General features: G+C 43.8%; 1 protein-coding gene across 5 annotated transcripts in view; it reads left to right on the top strand.

Moving 5' to 3' along the window:
• The window catches only part of SATB2 (SATB homeobox 2), a 186301-nt gene that overhangs the window by 74216 nt on the left and 89624 nt on the right, over positions 1-22461 (top strand). For all 5 annotated transcript variants that reach the window (XM_071747899.1, XM_071747900.1, XM_071747901.1 and 2 more), the window contains one exon: positions 12902-13078. In XM_071747899.1, coding sequence (XP_071604000.1) covers positions 12902-13078 — 177 coding nt within the window. The remainder of the gene's footprint in view (positions 1-12901; positions 13079-22461) is intronic.

The raw sequence follows: 22461 nt of genomic DNA, 5'->3' as shown, positions 1-22461 counted from the left end.
TAAGTGAAATACTTTGACCGGTCAGATTTTTGTCACTTGCAGTGACACAGAAGATGGTGATACAATATAGCATCTTTGATGCTGTGTAATGAAGGCAGTTTTACTGCGATCATGTATTTATATTTGCCAAACAGCTGTGTTCAGGAAAAAATTTATTTTTATGATCGGTCAGTCTACAACCTGCTTTTAAATCTTATTTTTAAACTTTTCAAAATAACCGAAAATCTGTAAAACTTCGGAAGATTTTATTTCGAATCCCAAATTGCAAGGCATAGATAAGTTAGGCCTTTAATTACCATCCCTCATCATAATTTAGTTAAATTAGTAACTGCTGCTGAGTTTTAGGATTAAAGGCCCAGTTTCTCAAGGTATAAAGTATTACCGAGTCCCTCGGAATTGTTACGCTGGGAACATGTTCCAGATAACCCGTGCCTGGTTCAGCCTCTGTGAGTGCCGAGCAAGCCTGCTCTCCTTTTGAAGCTCCAAGTGGTTTTGAAACCAGCCCGTTGTGCTGAACGAGGAGCCCTTTCTGGCTTGGAAAAAAACTGTCTTTTGGTAATTAGTTCCTACTGTAAGAAAGGTCCTGGGTCAGACGCCTCGGTCCCCACAATGTCACGTGTCCCTAACGCAGACCTAAGGAGCAGTCACAGCAGACAAAAGGCAGCTGAGGATTTGATGGCTTTTGAGAAATGTTTTCTAGCCTCTGGTCATACTAAAAAAAAAAAAAAACAACCCAACAAAAACCTTCCAACAAGCTTTGTACTTGTTGCAGAATGCTCAGCAGCAGCCTCTCTGCTGTGGGCTTACATACAAATGAGTTTACATTGATTAGTGGTGCGAAAGGCAGAAAATATGCTTTGCCATTTAATTTGGGGCAAATTGTTAGCCCCTCTAGATGAGGTTCTTGTGGCCATTGACCAAGTGTTGACTGCTTTAGTGTGTGACACGTTCCCAGCCAGCCAGTCATCTTCTCTGTCTTCTTGCAGTGCTATAGTGAGGGATTTTTTTCCCCCCGTGCGCCTGTGCCTCGTACAAATGCAGGGATTACAGCTGCCGTGTGTACTTTGTCCCCATCTTCATCTGCACTGATTCAAATATTAGTAAAAGAAAAATGAGGCTTTTTTTTTCATTTCCTAATTCCAGTTTTATTTTAAAGAACTTTTAATTTTTTTTTCAAAGACACAATAAAATAGTTTTAAAGGTTGGCTTTTTTTTTCTTTTTAAATACTTGCCCTTGCTCTGCGAGCATCCCCTGAAGATTTACAAACATACCAAGATGCCAGTGTTTGTGCCATTTAAGGCTGCTGACATTGTGAAGCCCTGAAGGGCAATATTTGAAAGGTGTTTTGTTTTGATTTTTGAGTGTAATTCTGACTCTGATTTTTAAAGATGCAAAGATTGATGTTGTTTGTATCTGAGGGCTTTTATAAAACCTCCTTCCAGGGAGGTTTCTGCTTGGAATAAGGCTCCAGAAATAATTTACAGGGTTGCTTAAAAGACAGAACGTGAGCCCGGCGTTGAGCCACTCCTGAGCCAATGCTACGGCAGAGATCTCCTGCCTGAACTCAAGATACATTTCAAATTCCCATGCTAATGTGGGATGATTATTGGTGTTACATGCAGGAAAAGGGAGGTTTGTCATTATTCGTATGAAGGGAACAAAAGGAGTTTGAAGCAAAAAAGATGGGTAGCTCTAAAGATAAGTTTAAGCATAGGACTTATTTTCTGAATAGAAAATTACCTGGCTAACAGCAAAAATTGTCAGTCATTTTGCTCTGACATCCTTGTATCAGACAGAGATGCAATATTAAACAGCCCGAGCACAACTGGATCTCCTCAGGAGCAACGTCAACAAGGGAAAAAAAGCTCAGGAAAAAGATTAATAAAAACCTGTCAGACTATGCTTTCTGTGAAGCTGTGGCATCTCTTGAGATAACCACATGCCCACTGCATTTTCAGATTACAGTAGAAATGTCTCCCACCGAAATATGCTCCCCCTTATTTGTTTCCCAAAGACCCCCTTTGGGATGAAAGGCCACTCCAGTGACACCAAACCTTTTCAGGTTTGAATCTGGCAAGAGGTGGCTGGGGGCAGCGTCTGGTATCCAAACCCAGGAGCTGAATCACTGCACAGAGCCACAAGGTTACTTTCTCTCTCTCTCTCTCTCTCTCAGCTGTTCTATTTGTTTAATGTGGAGAAGGGGCTGGATTAGTCTGTCTTTGCTTGTGTATCACCAGCCCTTGGCTCTCCAGAAGCTGCTGACTTTGTGTGCGTTGGGAGGGAAGCTGCAGCAAAGCGAGGCAGCTCTCAGGGAAGTGTTTTCCATCCTGGTAATCGAAGCTCACAGAGAGTGTTTTGTCATAAATCCAGCTGACAGGCATAGATTGGAAATGAAGCGTGTCATTTTCAAAACTATAACCAGACTATTTTTTGAGAGTAATATGAATTCATATTTTGAGCGTATTTGGGTTTATATGGGTTGCCATTATTTATATATTAAAATTAGATGTGCACAATTTCCAGCCTTATTATTTGAGTGGTTATTAAGAAATGTAGTTATAAATTATGAGTTATGGAATACTTTGGAGTAAAAGGTGATTTTCATAATGTCTTTTCCCAACTTACAAATAACTTTTTTGCCATAATACAAACATGCTGGCGGAGCAACATGATGATAGATGGCTCTTTAAGTATTGTAGTAAAAGAAAATTACTTGTATTCTGAGGCTGTGGATAGTTTATGTTGTTTTGGACCCATTTCCCAAGCAGTGATCGAAAACAGATTACAATAACAATTATACAGTCAGAAGATGCAATATCCATTTCTGTTTTAATTGAGTGAAAGAATAATAAAAACATCATTAAGAAAAATGAGGTGGACCTGTCATACAGTCTACCAATTTTTAGTCTTGGAGAAAATGCAGAGTAACAGAAGTGTGGGCTCTTTTTTATTATTATTATTTTATTTTTTCCCCTTTTTTTAAAGTCAAGTTTGTGGCTGAAGCTGGAAATCTGGATGGTAGGCTTCATACAGGCTGCTAGGAGCAGGTCTGCAGTAAGCAGGAGTACTGCTTGACAGGCAAGCTCAGCTTGGGCATTAGCTGAGTGTCTGGGTTGGGCTTACTAATGAGCATAATGTTTCTGTCATTGGTCTGGCCCTCCCTCGTTATATTAACATGCTCACAGTGTCACACTGACCTGCCAAACAGGGGAGTTCAGAGAATGCCATGAATAGGGAGAAAATTAAAAAATTTAAAAAAAGACGACTTTATCTTCTTTTTTTTTTTTTTTTTTTTTTTTCCCTCTTTTTTTTTGCCCCTCCAAATCTGTGGATTTGTATGGCAGTAAGAGTATTTGGTCTCTAAGACACTGCTCCTGGGGCTGACTCTCCTGTGGCTCTGTAGCTCCCTCACCATCCCAGTCTTCTGATGAAAACCTTGCAGGCAGCAAGGCCCCGTGCTGGGTGTGTCGTGTCCTCTTGGGAAGGGACCCAACCACAGGAGAAGGCCCAGGGAACCTGGCTCTCCACTGAAGCTGAGTCCTAGAGCTGTAAGCAGAAGCATCCCCTCTGCCACCCCATCCATGGGTGTAAAGAGCTTTGGCTCTAGCTGGGTACCATACAGCTTTCTAAGTCAACATTTGGAGTGGCATCCACTCATAACCTGGAGGTGAACTGGGAGCCAGTTCAGCCTTTGGAGAGCAGGTGTAGTCTGCTTCCTTTGGCTGATGCCTCCAGGGCAGCACGTGCACTGGCACTAGCAGAAGTCTCTGGTTCTCTGACATAGCTCTGTGTTCACAGTGTTGTAGCAGTTCAGTCTATGCAGCCCCCAAAGCATGGATTGCTGACTCTTGGCAAGTGAGGCCACACACAGTAGGTGCCCCTGAACACAGTAAGCATACTGGGTGTACCTGAGAAAGAAAATGGAGCTTTTAACTCTTCTTCTTTGACCTCATGACTTATTTGATGAAGATGTGGCAGTTAGTAAAAACTGTTGGGTTCATTGGACCCGCTGGCTGACAAAAGGAAATACCCTAAAATAGTACTGTTCAAGTGTATAGTTTTAAAACGTGTCATCTCATCTCTGTGAAGTTGTGGAGCCTTCCTCCATGGCTCTTGATCTTCTGTCCTTCAAAAAAGACACCAGAAAAGAGCACTCAGAAGCTGCCCTCTGCCCGTGGGGATGTGGGGTGGGAAAGGGGGAGCTTTGTGAGTAAGGACCCAGCCCCAGATGCCAGGTCCTGACCCAGGGTGCGCAGGCTTTCTGGGAGCACTCTCCGTATTGACTGGTGAAAAGGGAGGCAGAGGGAATGCCAGAGCAGCTCCTTCTCCTCCTGCCTTGCCTCGTGGTTCTCTGCTCCATTCGTTTTCCTGCTGAAGAGCTGATGAAGATTTCTGTGGTCTCCTTATGCTAGAAAAATGCCATCTAGAAATGATGTTGCCATAGCAGTAGTTGAAGCCTTGCTGAAAGCAGACAGGATGAAGGGCCCCATCAATAACCATTGAGTTTGGTGACATTTATTCTGAGCTGGTGGCTATTGTGGTTTGTCCTATTGCCTGCATTCTTGTAGCTTTTGCCCAGAACCAGTTTCACCATATCTCTTGATGTTGTCACCTGGAAATGAGGTTTTCTAATGCTGCCAGTATCTGAAAGACATGAGGAAGGTGATGTTTACAGGTCCATTCAGCTTGTCTTACAGCTGGAGCCTGCACTTGGGCTTGAGAACATGGATGTAGGAGCAGAAGTTAGGTTAGACTCTCTGTCAGCTCTTTGGATGGAATCACGAAGGAGGGGTGGTGCAGTTTCTTCTTCTTCTTAAGGGGAGGCTCAGAGGGGAATGGACCCAAAGGGGAAAGGAGCTCACTGGTGGTCCCTGAGGAGATCCCAAAAGAGGCCCGAGTGCGGTACGCAGCTCCTCTCCAGAATGCAAACCTCAAACCCGCTATGAAAGCTTTTCTGTTGCATTCCAGGGGACTTATCCCAGTACCAGGAGACTAGTTAACAGAACCTTCATTAAAATGCTTTTGCTGGAAGATATTTTTTTGCTTTAAAAATTACATAATAGGGTGGCATCTGCTAGTACCATCGAAGTTAAGGGCTTATTAGTGGTTCCAGTTTTCAGGGTCTAAAAATGTTGGTCATTAAAATTAATTCTGGGTGGAACTTGGTGCAGAGAGCTTTAGCCCCTTAGGCCAGTTCTGTTATGTAGCTGAGAGGAAAACAACAAAAAGCAGTCCCCTGAACCATAAACCCCTCAGGTCCCCTAAAGTTGTTTTTAAGTTGCAAAAACCAAAACCTAAAACTTATAGAAAACTAATGGCTCAAGATGATTTTTAAAAAAAAACAAAACCCAGTTGAATTTAAAAACGTTTCCTTCACTGGTTTTGAGTGAAATGTGTGCATTTTCCATTAGTTCATGTTATAAAGTGCTGGTTTTTTCCTTCCTTTTTCATCTGGGAAGCAAATTTAAACGACTGAGCTGTTTTATTTGGGAAAGTTGTAGCAGTGGTGTCTTGCTTTTGGCTGTGACCTGCGGTGTCTGTGTGTGGCTCTGGCTGAAGGCACGGCACTGGCACAGCCACAGGGGAGCCTGAGAGCACCTTGGGCTGCCTTTGGGCTCAGGCTTTCTTGGTTTATCGTGCCTCTCACTTTTCACTCACTCAGATGGAGAGCTGGAAGTACTTTATTCTCTTTAATTCCTTCTGCCTCGTGGCTGCACAAAGCCCCGCTGGCCACTCGCTTTCCTGCCCTTTGAACCCCACCAGCGTGGCAGGCTTGGAGTTTAGGTTGAGTTAGTACAACTAGTTTAGCAAAGCAGGTTGGTTACCAGGAGCAACCAACCCACTCTAAGAAGAGGCTTCATCTCCCCTGAGTGAGACCCCTGTGCTGGCCAGGCAGCAGCAGAGGCTGTGCTGGAGGTGAATACCTCAGCCCCTCTTGATTTCACGTTTCTCGTTCGCCTCAGCACATGCTCTGAATGCTGCTTTTCTTTTATACAGCTTTCTGAGAAACTCAAGTATTATCAAATCAAGTTCTGAATTTCATAATATGTTTCTGTGGTGGGATAGTGGCCTGGAATCTTTCGTGTTAAACAGTAAAGCTGTTATTTCAGCTAGGGGAAGGATTCTTTGGCTGGTTAAGCTGTTAGGGGCAGGGGGCATCTGCAGAGACGTTAGTGACTTCTTTATAAAATTTCCTAAGATCTGGGATAGTTGTGATGGTGGGAGACTGAAGCCACAGAAAGGACTGGAAGCAGAAGAAGGATGTAAATAATATCTTGTGGTTTTCAATCACCATTGGCTAAAATATAATATGTAGAACTGCATTTCCTGCCTACGGATTTATTGAATATGTAAAGCCAGAAAAAATAACTGAGGAGGAGGAGAAAGATATTGTCTGTAGTTTTACTCCCTCTGGCCCTCCTAAGAAGAAAAATTCTCAATGTAGTGTTATTTAGCATGATTTTGTTTCTTTGGCAAACATTGTATTAAAATCATCTGTGGACTGAGCTCTTCTGTACCAAATTGCATCTTGGAACAAATTATTTGCAGTGGGCTTATAAACCCGTGAAGAGTGGGAGTTTAACAGCATCACATTCCTGGTTGTGTGCAGAATCAGCTCTCTCACATTTTGTCCAGAACACTTCAGAGAGCAGAGGGTTAGCAGAAAGTAGGATCCTTGTTTTTAAAGAATCCTTTTGCAGTCAGGAGGTGCTTGGTGCTCGTGTTTGTCAGAGGATTGGGCGGTTGCAGAGATCTGATGTGGGCTCCTGGGTTTGACCCAGAGGTTTCCTGTGGGCCTCCTGTCAGTGTGAACACACAGCTGCCTTCACCTGGTTCCCAGAGGTAGGTGACAGACAGCTGCACAGTCAGTCATTCCTCCAGTCCCCAGGAAAAAGGATTCACACTGGAAGGATTCTCAGACTCGTGATGGGAGCATTGTAAGCTGCTGCTTGGTACGAGGGAGGCTGCAACACACCCCACTCACCCAACCCAAGCATTTGTTGTAAATAAGTGCCAGCAGTTTACAATCTGTCCCATTTAATGATATTCATCATTTTTGGGGTGGCTTCGAAGTGAGCCTTAATGGACATGAATAAGCCTTGCTGAATGTGTGAGCTCTGTCTCCACCACCTCATCCCTGCATTGCAGAGGCACAGGATCTGGTCAGGATCTGCTTTGAGCCTGATCCTTCTGGAATGGGAATGGCTGTGTCCCTGGGGCAGGGTGGCAGTGGCACAGCTGAGCCTGCTCCACCTCTGCCTGCTGCTCCTCTGGCTGCAGCCCTCAGCTGGGCTCTGCAGGAAGATCTCACATCCCCACCAGATACAGCTCCACTCAGATTGAAATAAAAGTGATGTTGAGATCAGAACAAAAACCTCTTTTTTTTCAAACACTGTTTGGTGTCCTCCCTCCTAGAATAAAACCAGTTTGGAATGCAGCTGATCTTAGGGCGAATTTATCTTCTCTCATTATGTGTGATCTTGAAGGTCTTTTCCTGCCTAAATGATTCTGTTTATTCATTTAGTTGACTTTTGGATAGAAGCCTCTTGCTGGTTAGTACATGCAGTAGGTTTTCATTTCTGGTCACTTCAGGATTTGCAGTTTACAGCCTGTTGAAAAGGGGCAGGCTGAAGCTTGGAAGCTTCTTCCTTTTTTTTTTTTTTTTTTTTTTTTTTTTTGTCTTTCCCTTTTTTGTTTTTCTGTAATGATGATGTTGGGTTTTTCAGAACAGAAATTATGGATTTGTGTTTCACTACGGTACAGGATGGCCATTTCTGGTGCAGAAATTCGGGTATTTCTGAAAAACTGGAAGCTGTAAAACCTAACTGGCTTCTGCCTTTTGGATGAGGGCTGTGAGGAGGAGCACTGGCAAACCTTTCCTGTGCTGCACGGATGCTGATTCCTGCCATTTAAAAAAGTTTTCTCAATTTAAGTTTATTTTTCAGATTTTTTTAGGTGAAAGGAAAAGAAATTTAAATACCACCTTGGTATATGTAGGGTCAGCTCTATTGGAGCACAAAGAGAAATAAATAAATAGCTTGCCTCCCCCTCACTGCCTTTGTTGGATAAAGGACTCTTGCCTAAAGGAAACCCAAAAGCAGATTAGGTTTAGGAAATGTTTGTAGTTTGATTGCTTCCTGTGGTTGTTGCCAGTGGTGGAAGCTGCTTTAGTGCTAAATTCAGGGCATCTTTAGCTAGATGATTTCCTCAGTGTCACCCAGGCTTTCCTGTCCAGCTTCCTGCTCCCTGTTGCAGGGGAAGAGCCTCAGCTCAGAAGTCCAGCTGAAGGGTCTCATAATTCAGTGTTTGGAGGTGTGCAGGGGAATAAACAGTTGTGGATTCTGCTTTTGCTGTTATTTAGATTCTATTGTCTTTTTTTCTGTTTATGTATTGGAAAGGGTATCTTAGAGAATGACCCACGTTGCAGTCTCTGCTGGGGAAAATGTTTTCTGCGTCCGATAATGAAGAATTTTCAATAGTTTATGAATTTTCAAATAAGTGTCCTGGTTTCTGATCTCCCAACCATAGAAATTTGCCTTTTTCTTGGAGGGAGATTACCCTGCATGTGTGCCTGCGTTCTGTTTAAAAAGAAACAATCATACAAAGCAAGCAACCAAACAAAAATAGAGCTAAAAACCCGAAGCACAACAACAAAAACTTTATTTTCCACTTTCTTCATTTGATAAAAATCTCTGTACTGTAGAATGATTTCCTTTGGGTTTGACACTGCCATTTGATCTCAGTTTTTAATAATTTTGGTGGGTTTCACTCCCAGAAGAAAACATGCTTGTGCTGTGAAGTATTCCCCCTAGAAATCTGGGCAGTCTTAAAACCTCGTGTTACTCAGGGCTAAGAACTGGCTTCTTTATTAATTCCCTGCTAGACAACCCCTGTACAGTAAATCTTTCCATCACGCCATGCTGTTGAAATTAATCAAGCTGATGTTTGGAAATTGTTCAAATTAGATTAAATTAAATAACACCTAGATGGGGCTCAGAACTTGGGCTGATGGAAACAGATTTTAATCTGAAAAGACATGAATTTTATCCGTGCCTCCTCTTATTGGTTGCTCTTCACACTGTGCTTTCTGGGACACACACACACAAGCACTGCTGGGGAAGTGAGTGGCTGAAATAGCAGAGTGTCCTCCTCAGCTTTCTGGATCTTTTTCTTTTTATCTTTAGGTGCTGAGCCTGTGATGTTTATGTGGAAATGGGCAGTGCAGAGAGCAGCATTTATTGCTTGCTCTAAAGCATGAAGTGGGAAAAGCTTTTGCAAATGAGCAAAAGAAACAGTGCTGGACTTCTTAATGTCTGCTCTGTCTTCTCCTTCTAATTTGTTTTTAGAAATTGACAGCTTTTATTTGCAAATCTTGCAATTGGAAGTGTTTTCCAGAGAAATGCAGAACTGCAGTTAGGTAATACTTCTATTTGGCTTCAAGGTTTTTTTTTTTAATTATTGTTTTATGAAGCAAAGTGTCCAGAATTTTCACTTCTTGAATGGAATAACTATTCCTTCATTTCCCTGGTGAATAAAAATATAGATTCAATTGGTCAAAGAGGATCAAACCTGTGTTTGGGCATGGGTCTCTTTGATACATATTTAATTTCTTCTTCATTTCTCTGCAGCTTAGATGAGTCTTGGCAAAAACTGCAACTATGCTGACCAAATCTTCTCTATATGCTGCTGCTTTTCCTTGAAAGCAGCGGCAGGGCTTAGGTCCCATCCCTGACATTTTTTAATTTTATTTTTTAAAATACACGTTACACAAAGGTACCAGTCACGGCCAACCATTCTGTGCTGCTGGGTAACAGTGGGAACAGTTTCTCCCTGTTCTCTTCCAGGGATTAGAAGGACTGCATGCTGTGTATGGATGTCCTTATAGAAGTCTTTACGTAGATGTTGTTTTATGCTCCCCTAACATTTTATGCAGATGCTGTCTCCATGGGGTCAAAGCTCCCTGAGAAGCACAAAAGAATGGCCTGTAAGTCAGTTAAGTGAATTAACCTCAAGGAGAAAAAGTATTTTTTTGTAATTTGTGATCGCTATTAAGGTTTGTGTGCATTCCAGCATTGTGTTAATCCTTTAAGGAAACAAACTGTTTCTTTTTTAGCCCTCAGCTTACCCCTGTAAGGGGCTGAGGGCCCTGTGGTGAGCTGGAGGTGTAACACAGGCATCTAGGAGCAAGACATGGCTTGTAGCAGCGTGTAAAGAGCAGGGCTGCTGATGTCTTTTTCTTCTGATTCCAGCACACTGAAAGTATATTAACATTTTTTTTTTTTTAATCAAGAAACACAGAAGTTTGAGGCACTAAATCCATTGGAGACATTATGGCCTAACTCTCCAATGAGAAATAAAGGGCAAAGCAGATGGAACTTCCATGGAGTGAGATTTCCTTGGAAATAAGTTGGATTACTGTTGCTTTTCAGTAAAACAGGGTCGGTATGAAGATTCCAGACTATAGTGAGAGGCATGAGAATGGGTTAGCAGTGACAGATGTGGTAACCTGCCCTTTGCTCTCTGGTTTTAAGGTACTAATAGCAGCTTATCATCAGTTACACTGGGTCACCGAGTTCAGAGATGTTTTTGCAAAGGCTGCTTCTGTAGCAGAGTCCCTGCAAGCAGGGGCAGCAGGAAGGGGCAGGAAAGTCATCATGGGCAAGAGTCCTGTGTGTCCTTTGTGCCATCCTTACAGTGGTGGCATGTACAGCACCAGCTCTAGCATTTGGGAGCCTGGTTGTACTGAGACCAGCGTGGAGAATAAGTGTGACTTCTGTGCTTGAAAGGGTGGGGAAGGCAGGTGTGTGACAGGGAAAGCATCCAGCAGGAGGATGGAAGATGCTGTGGCACCCCTCTCACAGTCTGCATTCACCTGCTTTTCTTGTCTTGCCCAAATGTGACTTAAACAACCAACATCACAGCCTCAGCCTCTGGCCAAGTGTCTGAATCTGTTGTTAAGACATTAAAAACCCCATCCCCAGGAAAGGGCTCCTGAGGGACTATGTGTTTGACAGAGGGGGAATTTTGTTGCTCGTGAAGGTTAAGTTTCATTTTAGTTAAATGATTTATGGACAAATAGAATTCTGTTGTTAACCTTTGATAGCAGTAGAAATCTCATCACTGATTTCAGAAGAATAGGATCAGCCTTGCACCGTCCTTTCAGGAAAGCACCTTGAGATTTTTTTTTTTTTTTTTTTTTTTTTTTTTTTCCACTAAGATTTTGTTGGTTTTGGTTCTGGTTTTTTTTGTTTGTTTGTTTTGTTTTTTGTTGTGTTTTTGTGTTTGTTTTTTTTTTTTAACACTGGCTGCTTAAACTTGAAACATGCAACATTAACCTAGAACCAAGCAGTGAAGAAGGAGCAGCATCAATGTGATGCTGTAACCTACTTAAACATTACTTCTGCCTTTAAAACAAAGAACAAACCACATCAGCTGAGTATCCCAGCTCAAAGCTGCTGCACTTAGCTGCTGGGAGCCCTCCATGCCAGATAGGTCACTAAGTGAGAACTGGGTATCCAAAATATATTTTAAAATAAATCTTGTCTCTGCATATTCAAGATGAGGATGATTTAAGCAGTGGGTAGGTGTGTGACTACCTATTTCAGGGCTGGGTGACCCCCTGGAAGGCTGTGTAAGTACAGGTTTGTAGATGCTGAACCTGCTGAGAGTAGAAGACTGTGAAAATATTTCACTGAGTTTATACAGAAGCAGAACTGCAAGGTGCTTTTCCCCTCTTTTGTCCTTGAAGAAGAGCCTGGTCCAGGAATACAGGGATTTTGTCTGGCCTTTCATAAATATACTCATTTTTCATAGTTATTATTTACTAGAAATAGTTACATTCCACTCTGAAGGACAGCTTTGAGAGGTGAGCCTTGCTCTCAGCTTTTGGAGCCGTAGATAGCATGTAACCAGCAACAAACTGCTGTGACTGCAGAGAATGTTTTTGCCAGCCCCTGACCTGTAGCAGGTGATGGGGATGGCTGTGTGGTTCTGTAGGTTTTCCATCTGTTCCACCTTCCCTCCGTGCACAGGCTCTGAGTGCTGCAGGGCTGTCTCCTGCAACTCTGCTGCTTCTGCTGCCTCGAGCATTGAATCCCTTTAAGTTCATGCCCCGCAATTTATTGCCATAGATGCCTTGATCCTGCAACCACAAATGTAAATTTACAATAAAACAGAACAAAATTGAATCCAGACCACCCCCTGAATTTTCCACTTCCGTGATCCCTCCTCATCCTTGATCCTCTTTGGAAGAGAGCTGTTCTCCCTCTCTGCGTCCAGGCAGCAGCAGCGGCCTCTCTGGCTCTGCCTGCCCGGCAGCTGCCAACACGTTATTGTTTTCTTGTTCCCAGCAAAAGCAGCGTGTGGGTATTTCCTCTGCACAGTCGGAAGACCGGCCAGGGGCTGGAAACGTGCAAATCAGGCTGTCCCAGCCAAGGGCTGCGAGTGGGACCGGCTCTGCTGATCCCTGCAGATGTTCCCCGTGTGGAGAGAAGCGGCAGCAGCTTTTCTGTGTCAGGTTTCCGAATGGCTGAAGGCAGAGAAGCTCTGACCTGAAAGGAGAGGGAGAAAAGAGAGCTGTAGAAAACTTGCGCGATGTTGAAAAGCTCTTATTAGGAAATCTTGTTCGTCCTCATGCTGACTGTGATTCTGTTCCTGAATTGTATTCTCTGGAGCTTTTAGTGTGGTTTTTAAATGAGTCAAGTGATGAGACTTCAGTATTTCCCTTGGAAAGCAAACAAAAGCTATCCCACAGGGAAGAAAGGCAGATTTCCACTTAAGATGAGCCTTCTAGGAGGTGTTTTAATTTACAGCTTTAATCAGAGATCGATGACACACTTCTCGTTCCTCCCTTACTGACGCTTTTTTTGTGTTTTTTGTTGCTTTTTCTTTTTCATCTAGGTTTGATGATCCCAGTCTTTTGTGTGGTGGAGCAGTCGGATGCCTCTCTTGAATATGATAATCGGGAGGAGCACGCGGAGTTCGTGCTGGTTCGCAAAGATGTGCTCTTTAGCCAGCTGGTGGAGACAGCGCTCCTGGCTCTGGGGTATTCCCACAGTTCTGCAGCTCAGGCACAAGGTATTCAATAAACTTCTTTTTTTCCCCCTCCTCTGCACCCGAGGGTGTTGGAAGTAAGGAGAAAGTGAAGGGAATGGGTGGAATCCTGGAAGTGGTTCTATGACTTGTGTTGATTCCTGCATCTTCAGCTAGGTGTGCAACAAGCCCTACCTTGTCAGCCTGGCTGGAAGGCATTAGCTGGATCTTGCTGGAGTGTGAAATATGGTGATAATGATCAGTCAACATATTCCTGACATAGTCCTGTACCAGGAGGCAGGGTTTTGCCTTGTGGAAGTCAGTACAGAAGAGCTGGATAGAACCTCTAGGCATGCAGCTAGATGGTGTCTGGTATTCCTCTCTGTACCAGGGCCATTTTGAACAGCATCTTACAGTATTTAATTTTTAAATTATCTATATAATCATAATACATTTATGGGCAATAGTAGTGCTGAACGTGCAGGCTGGTGTCTCTGTTTTTACTTAGACTTTATTGCTGCAAAGCCCTTTGTAAAGCTCTACAGGCCCTTCCACTTAGAGATGATTCTCCACTAGCAGCAAAATCTTAAAATAAACAAAACTTGCCTCTCTCTGTGCAATATAGCAGCTTGAAAAAAACAAACCTAAAATCCTAATCTTGAGGAAGACAGGCAGGAGGTGGTGGGTTAGGAAAAATCTTGCCAGGATGAACTTTGCTTTTTTATACTAAACTGACCCAACCTGTATCAGTGCTCATTCTTTTGGATGAGAAGCCTGTAAGTTTCAGTTCCATCTCGGTGTCACCAGTAAACCTGTGCACTTTTAGAGGACTTTAGTAGAAGCTTTGCCTGGGGATATGGATTTTATCTGTTGGCTTTAGTTATTTTGTGTAGCTGGGTATGTGAACATGTAAACAGAGGGAGCAGCAGTGGCACTGAACCCAGGAGTTCCAGGCAGCAGTTAATAGCTCAGGCTCCTTGTACAAACTTCTTTCCAAGCAGGGTGATAATGATTCATTTCCTCTGTCAGGCTCTGCCCTGGGAGTGAGGCTCAGGTTCTTTATACAGTCAGAGCTCATGCACATGTGTTTATTTACACAATCTGGTAAGAAAAGCTCTGCAAAAAGGTAGTTGTTTTGTTTTTTTAATAGGAAACATCGCATTTCGGTTTAGGGACGCTTTTTTCCTGCACATAAAAGGTCAGCTTATCCCCCTGTCTCCATTCTGGTGAGCCAGCTTCCCGTTTGACAGCACTATCCATCTCAGTTAACACAGTTGCTCAACGTGTTGGGAGCTAACATGTGGAACACGCTGCATTAGGTGGCCAAGATTTGATTCTTGGCACTTGGAGAGGGGAACGGGCTTTGCTTTCAGCCAGCTCCGAGGAGGCATGTGGTTCAGTGCAGTGATCCACACTGCCTGAGCAGCTCACCTGGGGGAACCTGCTGCTGCAGCAGCTCTGCTGAGAGAACAGGAGGGGCACAGACAGATTGACTCGGGAGGAAAATCAGTCACTGTGCAGGGAGGAAATGTCCACTGTGGTTTTGAACTGCAGGCTTTGCAGGGACTGGGTTCAGATGCTCCTCTGTCACCTGATGGGTTGATCCAGCAGATAGAGAATAAAAGTTGGATCTCTAATTGTTGTCATTAGTCCAAAAGAAAAGACTGGCATTTGTGTCTTTAAGGCAGCAGTTGCCTTCCACTAGAAAACATCAGGTAGTGTAATGCTTAGAAACTAAAAGATCCATCAGCTACCAAAATATTTGGTCTGTTCATTTACCTTCACACATCTTGTATACATCCTGGAGGAATTCTGCAGGTTGTGCTGATATCAAGAGCTGAAGCTGAAGTATTCAGCAATGTTCTGTAGTGTGCTCGCTGTCTGTGAGGTGAAATGAGGTACCACAGAGACAGTGCTCATAGATCTCTGAGACTGTCTAGTTTAATGAGAAAATTTATAGGTATTGGGCTGTAATCTGTCAACTAGGGTTGACAATAGCATGCTGCTAAATTGTGGATAGAAGGATTTATTTTGGAACACAATTTTCTGATATTAAATATAGAAAAAATAAGGCTATTTGCTTTATTCATCCAGGTTGTGGGAAAGATCTGCTTCTGTTCTAGTGCTCGGGGTTGATTTCATTTAGCAATGTACATTGATAAACAGTCACTTAGTTCTGCTTTATGCTTTATGATCAGCTGAATTACAGGATCTGCATGAGAAGCTGAAGATCCTCAGGTGCATTTTTCAAAATGGTAAAGCTGTGAGCATCATGCTGTGCAAAACACTGACATGAGTAGGTGTTGCCATGTCCTCCAGGGACAGAGTAAATGTGAGCTTGTCAAAGCTTTGGGATTGTAAAGGCTGTCCAAGCTGTAATGCAGTGTGTAGTGATTGTCACCTTTAGAGCTGGCAGTGTTTCATTTCACCCCTTTGTTTAGGGGGCTCTGAGAGGGGGAGCAACATTCACTTCATCTTGTTGGAAACATCTTGGCCTGTGCCTGTTCCTTTTAGAACAGGGTCTCCAGTGAGAGAGAAGAGAGGAGCTAGTCCTGGGGAAAGAGAGGAGTGGTGGCAGCAGGGAGAATTGCTGTGGAGTTTCACACCACCTTCACCAGCAGTCCAGTGGCACTTGGACAGAACCACTGGGGCTGGGGCAGGCACTGTGTGCCTGTTACAGAGGGCCCTGCCTCATCTTTGCCATCTGTACAGAGCCTGGGTGCCAGCAAAGGAGAGGTGGCAGAGAAGGGTGGGTGCTGCATCACCCTCAGAGGGGTCTCTGTGCCCAGAGGGGTCCTGGAGCTGCAGAGATGCCCAAGGAGGTGACAGCACCTCTGAGCACGTGGGCTGCAGCCTGCACACACAGCTGCCACCTGGTCACTTGCCTTCTCACAGCTCATTTTTAGTCCTGCTTATTAGATGGAGAAGTGTTAGCATAAATAATTTGGAGACAAATATGTACCAGGGGAGGTAGGGAGGAAGGTGGCCCCGTGCCTCACTGGAAGAAGCTCCTCATTCCCACACTGCTGGGGCAGGCCACGTTTATTGCACAAACAGCTGGTTCTGAACATTTTTTGTTGATGGTGCTGAGAGCAGAGACTTCTCCAGCGAGTGCTGCCCTCGTGAAACTTCCCTCTTCTGACAGGAGCTGTGAAAAGTCTCCTGGAACAGCATGGGAATTCGTTAACAGCTTGGCACTGGGGTGTGAAAGTTGGTGGTGTGAATGGCAACAAAGGTTTAATAAACATTTATGTATTTTTCTTTCATCACTTGAGTCTACACCTGACACTGGGGAACCTGCTACACGTGCCTTCCGGAGAGGAAAGGAGTCATGCTTTAAAGGGGCACCTGTTTTATGTGTAGCTTCATAACATTTACATGCCCTCAAGCAATTAGTTTTTTTAATTTTTTTTTCTTTTTTTGGTGTGTGGGGTGTTGTAACTGGGCTGTAGATGAGAAGGGAACTGGTAGGGGCCACATACAGCACAGAGTGCTGATGGCTGGGGCCAAAGTAGTATGAAAGTAGCTGCAACCTGGAGAAGCCTGGGTGCAGCCCTGCAGCTTTGGGACCTGCTGGGGAAGCTGATTCCCTCCTCAGCATGGAGTGGAAGAAGAGCGGTGCTGGTTTGACACTTCAGCAAGCTCTGCTTGCTTAGAGTCCACATGAAACAGAAAGCAAGTGTGATTTCTTGTGTGTGTATGTACATATATCCACAGGATATAGCCAGCTGGGGGGCTGGTTGGAGTGGAAGGCTGGCAGGAGAGGATGGCCATGGGGAAGGTGTAAGAGAAGAATGAGGAATACCAAAGGCTGAAGCAGCTTGCTTTGCCATGGGGAGCTGCAGTAGCTGAGCCCAGGCAGCAGCAGCCCTGTCAGCCTTGCAGAACTTGCAGTAGAGGAGAATTTTGGTTGTTGTCAGTCAGTGTGTGGGCAGAGCAGGTGGTGGTGTACATCTGCCCTGATGTCCTGGTGCCCAGAGCTGTGGCTCAGGACCAACTGTCCTTCTCTGCTGCCTCCCCAGTGAGGCTCTGCTGTGGCTGGCAGCCAGAGGAAGCTGCAAGAGGGGCTTGGCTTGGCTTTGGGGCCTGCAGCAGGAGAGAGAGATGGCTCACCTGCCAGCAGAGCAAGGAAACCAAGGCACAGGCAGGTGAGGGCCTTCCTCTGCTTCCAAAGTGCCCGTGGCAGGGCAGGAAGGAACCCAGGCTGCAAACGTGTTCATTTTCCTCAAGGGTCTGAATAGATGAGCTCAGCCCTGCTCTCTGCTATGAACTGGAGGCCTCTTGTGCTTGCAGCCTGTGCTTCAGTCCTGTTTCAGAGCAGAAACCCCATCTGTTTGACATGGGGACTTGTAGCAGATCAATCCAAACCCCAGAATGTGGCAGCCTGGGTGCTGGGCTCCTTCCCTCTGGAGGCCAGCAGGACCATCTTGCCACTGAAGGGATTCTCACCATGTGTGCAAAGATGAGAGTTAGAGGGGATGACAAAAAAGCTCCTCAAAGCTCTGTTCTGCAGTTATTCTTCCATCTGTAACTAACAGCTCCTCACCTTTAGTTACCCCTTTTTATTCTCTTCTGCTGGCAGCACATCTTTTCTCTCCTTTTTGTAGGTAAAATTGTGAAAGGCCCAAATCAGACCATTTAAGTAACACGTGTGAGGGGAGGATCCCAAGTGGACATCTTGTAGTAAACTCTGCCATGTGGGTTGCTGACAACTTGTCTGGGATTGCTAAGCAGGCAGGGAGACTCAGCCATCCAGATCAAAGTTTTCCTTGTAAAAGCTGCTCCTTCTTGAATTGTACACTGCTTGAGTTGTGTTCTTTGTCTTTCTCTCTGATGTTTGAAGAAAGTGGGCTGAGTACTTCTCAAATATTTATTTTCCTCCCAACATACAGACATTTACCAGCAAATCACTGTTTTGTCTGCCCTGCAAAACTTCAGGACAACTGTAAGTGCAGCTCACAAGAACCAGAGAGAAAGTCAGAATTTAAAGAGAATATTGAAAACCTCTTTCTTCTTAGTTTTTGTTTTGGTTTGGTTTTGGGTTAGGTTTTTTTAGGCATTTCAGTGCATAATAGGCACAGAGTTTGAAAGACACTGTTGTTGTAGGGTCAGCATCTCATGCCATTTCAATTAAAGCCCCAGAGTTCTATTTAAATGTTGCTTGGAACTCCTAACAAATCTTATGTAAAAAAATAAAAGGAGGTAGAGGTTGAGTCTGTTTATATTTGTAGGATTTACTAGAATTAATGTGGGAATTTTTGTGGAAAATGTGACATAGAAAGAAATGTTAGAATGTCATATTTATATATATAAAGCATGGAGTATATTTTGTGGCTTATTTTGGTTTATATATATGATATATACTTATATATATAATATATATACATACATATGTAGTTTAATTTAGACTGTATTTCCATTTTATCCATATGCACATATATATTTATATAAAAGTATATGGTTTATATATGGAAACAAAATATCAAACCCCAATTAATAAACCAACCTTTCAGGTTACTTGCCACCCTCCCTCTCTAGTGTTATTGTAAGTAACCTGATTATCCCAAGAGCAGGCAGCCCAGTGAATTCTTGGATAAGCTTGCTGTGAAAGTTGTGAACACCTCCCCAGTGGTCAGGAAGTGCCTTTTTTCCCCACCACTCTCCCGTGCTGGTGTGCAGACATTTGCCACGTGGTACTGGCTTTCTGATCCCAATATATTATTTAGGGGATTCTTGTGATGGAACAAAGCCTTCTACAAGTACTCATCTGTTCTTCTAGATGGCAAACATCTGGGCAGTATCAGCAAAAAGGGGTCATTTATTAGTGTTTGAACAGCTTTGAGGAGGATAACCAAAGGTGGCCCTGAGAGCTCAGCCCTTCTGAGGCCTCTCTGCCTCTCTCCTGAGGCCAAGGGTTCGGGAGTGCCACCTCTTGGTGAGAGCTCGGGGGGCTCTGGTGGGCTCTGTGCAGTGGTGTGGGTGTCATTTGGTTGCTCCAGGCTTGTGTTGGCTCCAGCTGGGGCTGTGCTGTGGGTAGAAGCCAGGAAACCTTTTGTTGCTCTCCTTGCCCCTTTGTTTCTGAGCATGATTGCTGAGGCTGCAGCAGCAGAGCTGGGTCTCTGCTGGAGCAGGGCTGCACGATGTGGTGCTCTCCATCAGAAGGCAGGAGACAGAAGATTCTTCAAGCTTTGTGCTTCTCAAGGAAAGCTTTTTACAAGCTAATGAAGAAATTCTGGGGAAATTGAGCCACAGGCCTTGGTTTGTGTCACAGCAACTGTTAAGAGTAGTTTGGGGTAAAATAAAAATCAACTTTACTCCGAAAGGCCTGTGTGTACTCAATTAAAAAGTGAGACCAGATTTTTCTTGGCCCCCTTCCCAAGCTCTCAGCTAAGCCCACAAGCCCATGAACCACTGGTATTTTTGAGGAAAGCTGGGAAATGGTCTTTATTAATTTTAAAATTTTGTTGTCTTTTTCTTGCATGAATCTGATAATGAAGCAGAGCTGTATTTAACTATGGGAATAAATCAGGTTAGATGAGGTCTTCCCCTGTCCACAGAAGAAAAAAAGGTGCAGCTAGCTGTTAGCCAGCAAGCTAAATATTTAAACATTCACTTGTACAAGGACAGCAAAACCTGGTGGTGATGAACATGTTAGGGTGTCATCTTTTCCATTTTTTTCCTTATTTTCTAGACATTTTTGTCTGCTAAGTTTTTAGTTTGTTTTTTTTTTTTCCAGTACCTGTTCTAGATAGGAGACACAGCACCTTAACCCTGGTACAAGGGGGGTGCTTTTTGTCCCACCTGCCTTCCCCACAGAGGCCCAAGGCTGGGCCCACCTCCAGCTGCTTCTTCCTTGAACCCAGCAGAGGCAGGGCTCATCCCCTGAGGGGCTGCTGCTTTTTGGGAAAGCCATCTTTCAGGATCCATGGTTTCCCCTGGATGTAGGTTCCCCTCTGCTGGGATATGTTGGTGGGGACAAATCAGAGCTCTTTCTGCTGGCCAGGCTGTCCCAAGTCCTTTTCTCCTCAGTGCCCTGCTCTGGATGGCACTGCCTGTGTGCAGGGAAGTGATGGGAGAGGTGCTGACTGTGGGGTCCCTGGGCAGCTCCTGGTGCGAGGCAGTGCTTCCCAGTCCTCTGGAAACACACAGACACGCTGAGCATGGTTCTGAAACCTGGAGGGTTTCTCTTGGCCCCTCCTGGCTCTTGTTGGAATATCAATCAGCAACCGTGTTTGGTGTTCGCAGCTTTTCCTGCCGGCTGGGTTTGACACGGGCAGTCTGCCCCCCTGCACTGTTTGTCCTGGGGGCTGCAGGAGGCTAAATGGCTCCCTTTGCAGAGTGCACACCGGTGAGCAGAAGGCAGTGCTGGCAGTGACCTCCTTTTGCTGCTGCCCCGCTGCCTGGGAAGCTGGAGAGCTCTGAGGAAGGCTCAAACAGCAGCTCTGGCTGAGAGAAGTCAGGGTCTGTGTCCTCCTCCTGCCCTCTGAGCTACTTAGGCTGGGTGTCTCTTCTTCACCCTGGCACAGGACTTAGAGAGCTGCTTATCCTGTCTTCTTTTGGGCAGTGAACACCTTTGATTTATCAAAATGACTTGAAATAATGTATGTTTATTCAGGTGGGATATTCTGTGATAGAAAGAAGGCACTGCATCCAGCTGAGTAAGATGGATACTTTTTTTTGATCAGGATATAGATGAGCAATTTTTATTCCAACAGAAAAAGAAGTTCTACTAGGATGAAGGAAGTAGCTGTCAATTAAACAGTAGAGCCATAGTAATCCTGAGATCTGGGCTCTGGATTTTATTATGTTTTCACTCCCTAGTTTTGTGCATTACAGCATCTTTCACCTGGCTGCTTCCAGTCACCAGCAAAGAGCTGAATTCAAACAAGTGAGGTAGGAGGAGAAAGTGTGTGCCAGTCAGGATTCTTAGCTTAGTTGCTTTCATACTTTGTTTTAGTAATATATTTGCTGCTTAGCCACATTTTGGCCTTTTTCCTTTTGCTGATAAAAATCATTATGTGGGACAGCTAGTAGATAGTTCCTGCTTACAAGGTGACAACTCTGCTAAAAATGTCCCTTGGCACAGGGATTGTTAACTGATGGCAATTTGTCTGCCTTCCTGAGTAGGTTGGTTTTCTTTTTTTCAGTACCAGCTATAGAATCTATGAAAAAGTTGGGAGGGGGGGAGAAAAGAGCTTATGTTGTGTTGAAACTGAGAATGGACCAAATGCCTGAAGGAAAAGAATGGACCAAATAGGGAGCTGGAGGTAATACTATATTTTTTCCAAGACCCTGGAAGAAGATGTTTAGGCAGAATTGGGCATGCAGCAGTCAGCAAGAGAAAATTGGCATTTTGGGAAATGCTGCTGTAAAGTATGTTTCAAACATCACTCTTTCTGCATCCGTTTATATATTTTAAATATATAGATATTATATATTTTAAAGTTATATATTTTTAAATGTTGATGATGGGTCTGAAATCTACATGCAATACAAACAGAAAAGTGGTTTTTTTCCTGTGGCTGAAGTGTGGAAATCAAGTTTGTTTGTTTGGGTTTTTTTCCTCAATGGAACGCTGTGTTTGTTTGCTTAAAAGGAAGAATGGTATTTCATTGCTAATATTCACAAAGATTTATTAATATTTGATTGTGGAGCTTTCAAATACAAGGCAACACATACTAGTTGTTGGTTGCTTTTCCTGTTATCCCTGCTAAAAGACCATATCTACACCAGGCATTTGCATTTTCTGATCAGTAAAAATCCCCCCTACAATAAATGTGTATGTGAAATTGAGAACCTAATTAAAAGATTAACAGCATGTACAGTACTTCACCCAAAAGGCATGTGTTAATTTGTTAAAACACTAAAGATTTTTATGCTGTCTTTTTTGATGCTATCAAAATATTTTTGGTGGAACTGGTTGAACCTGGTCTCTTCATTATAAATTCTTCTGCAGAGTAAGATGACTTAATTTGATATCTAATTGCATAAGGAATTATAAATTATCTTTTCTAAGAGACCTATGACACTAAAAATGCAGAATGAACAAATAAAACTGATTTGTTCTTGTACAAATGAAGATACATGGCAGTATTTTTATTACAGACACCATTTGTTTGGGTTGAGTGTCTGAATATTTTGCAATAAGATACAAAGTGCTCTTTGTCGAGCAGTCGTTCCAGCAGTGCATCTTGAGGTGTTTTACAACTAATTGCCATGAAAGGAAGAAACCCAAATGAACAAAGCAAAGCCCCAGCCATACAATAAAGCCCTGTGCAGAATGGGATAAATCTGTTCCAGAGGAAATGTGTTTTATGTGCATCCATAGAAGCAGCAGGATCTGCCTCTTAGATCAAACGTGAAACTTTTATTTTGCTGGCAGAGGAAAGACCTGTTGATTTCACAAGTGTGCTGTATCTCCTGGCAAG

This window comes from Heliangelus exortis, chromosome 6 (assembly GCF_036169615.1).
Source record: "Heliangelus exortis chromosome 6, bHelExo1.hap1, whole genome shotgun sequence".
NCBI lineage: Eukaryota > Metazoa > Chordata > Aves > Apodiformes > Trochilidae > Heliangelus > Heliangelus exortis.
Note: the sequence above shows the minus strand (reverse complement) of the source record. Positions and strands in the feature narration are given on the sequence as shown.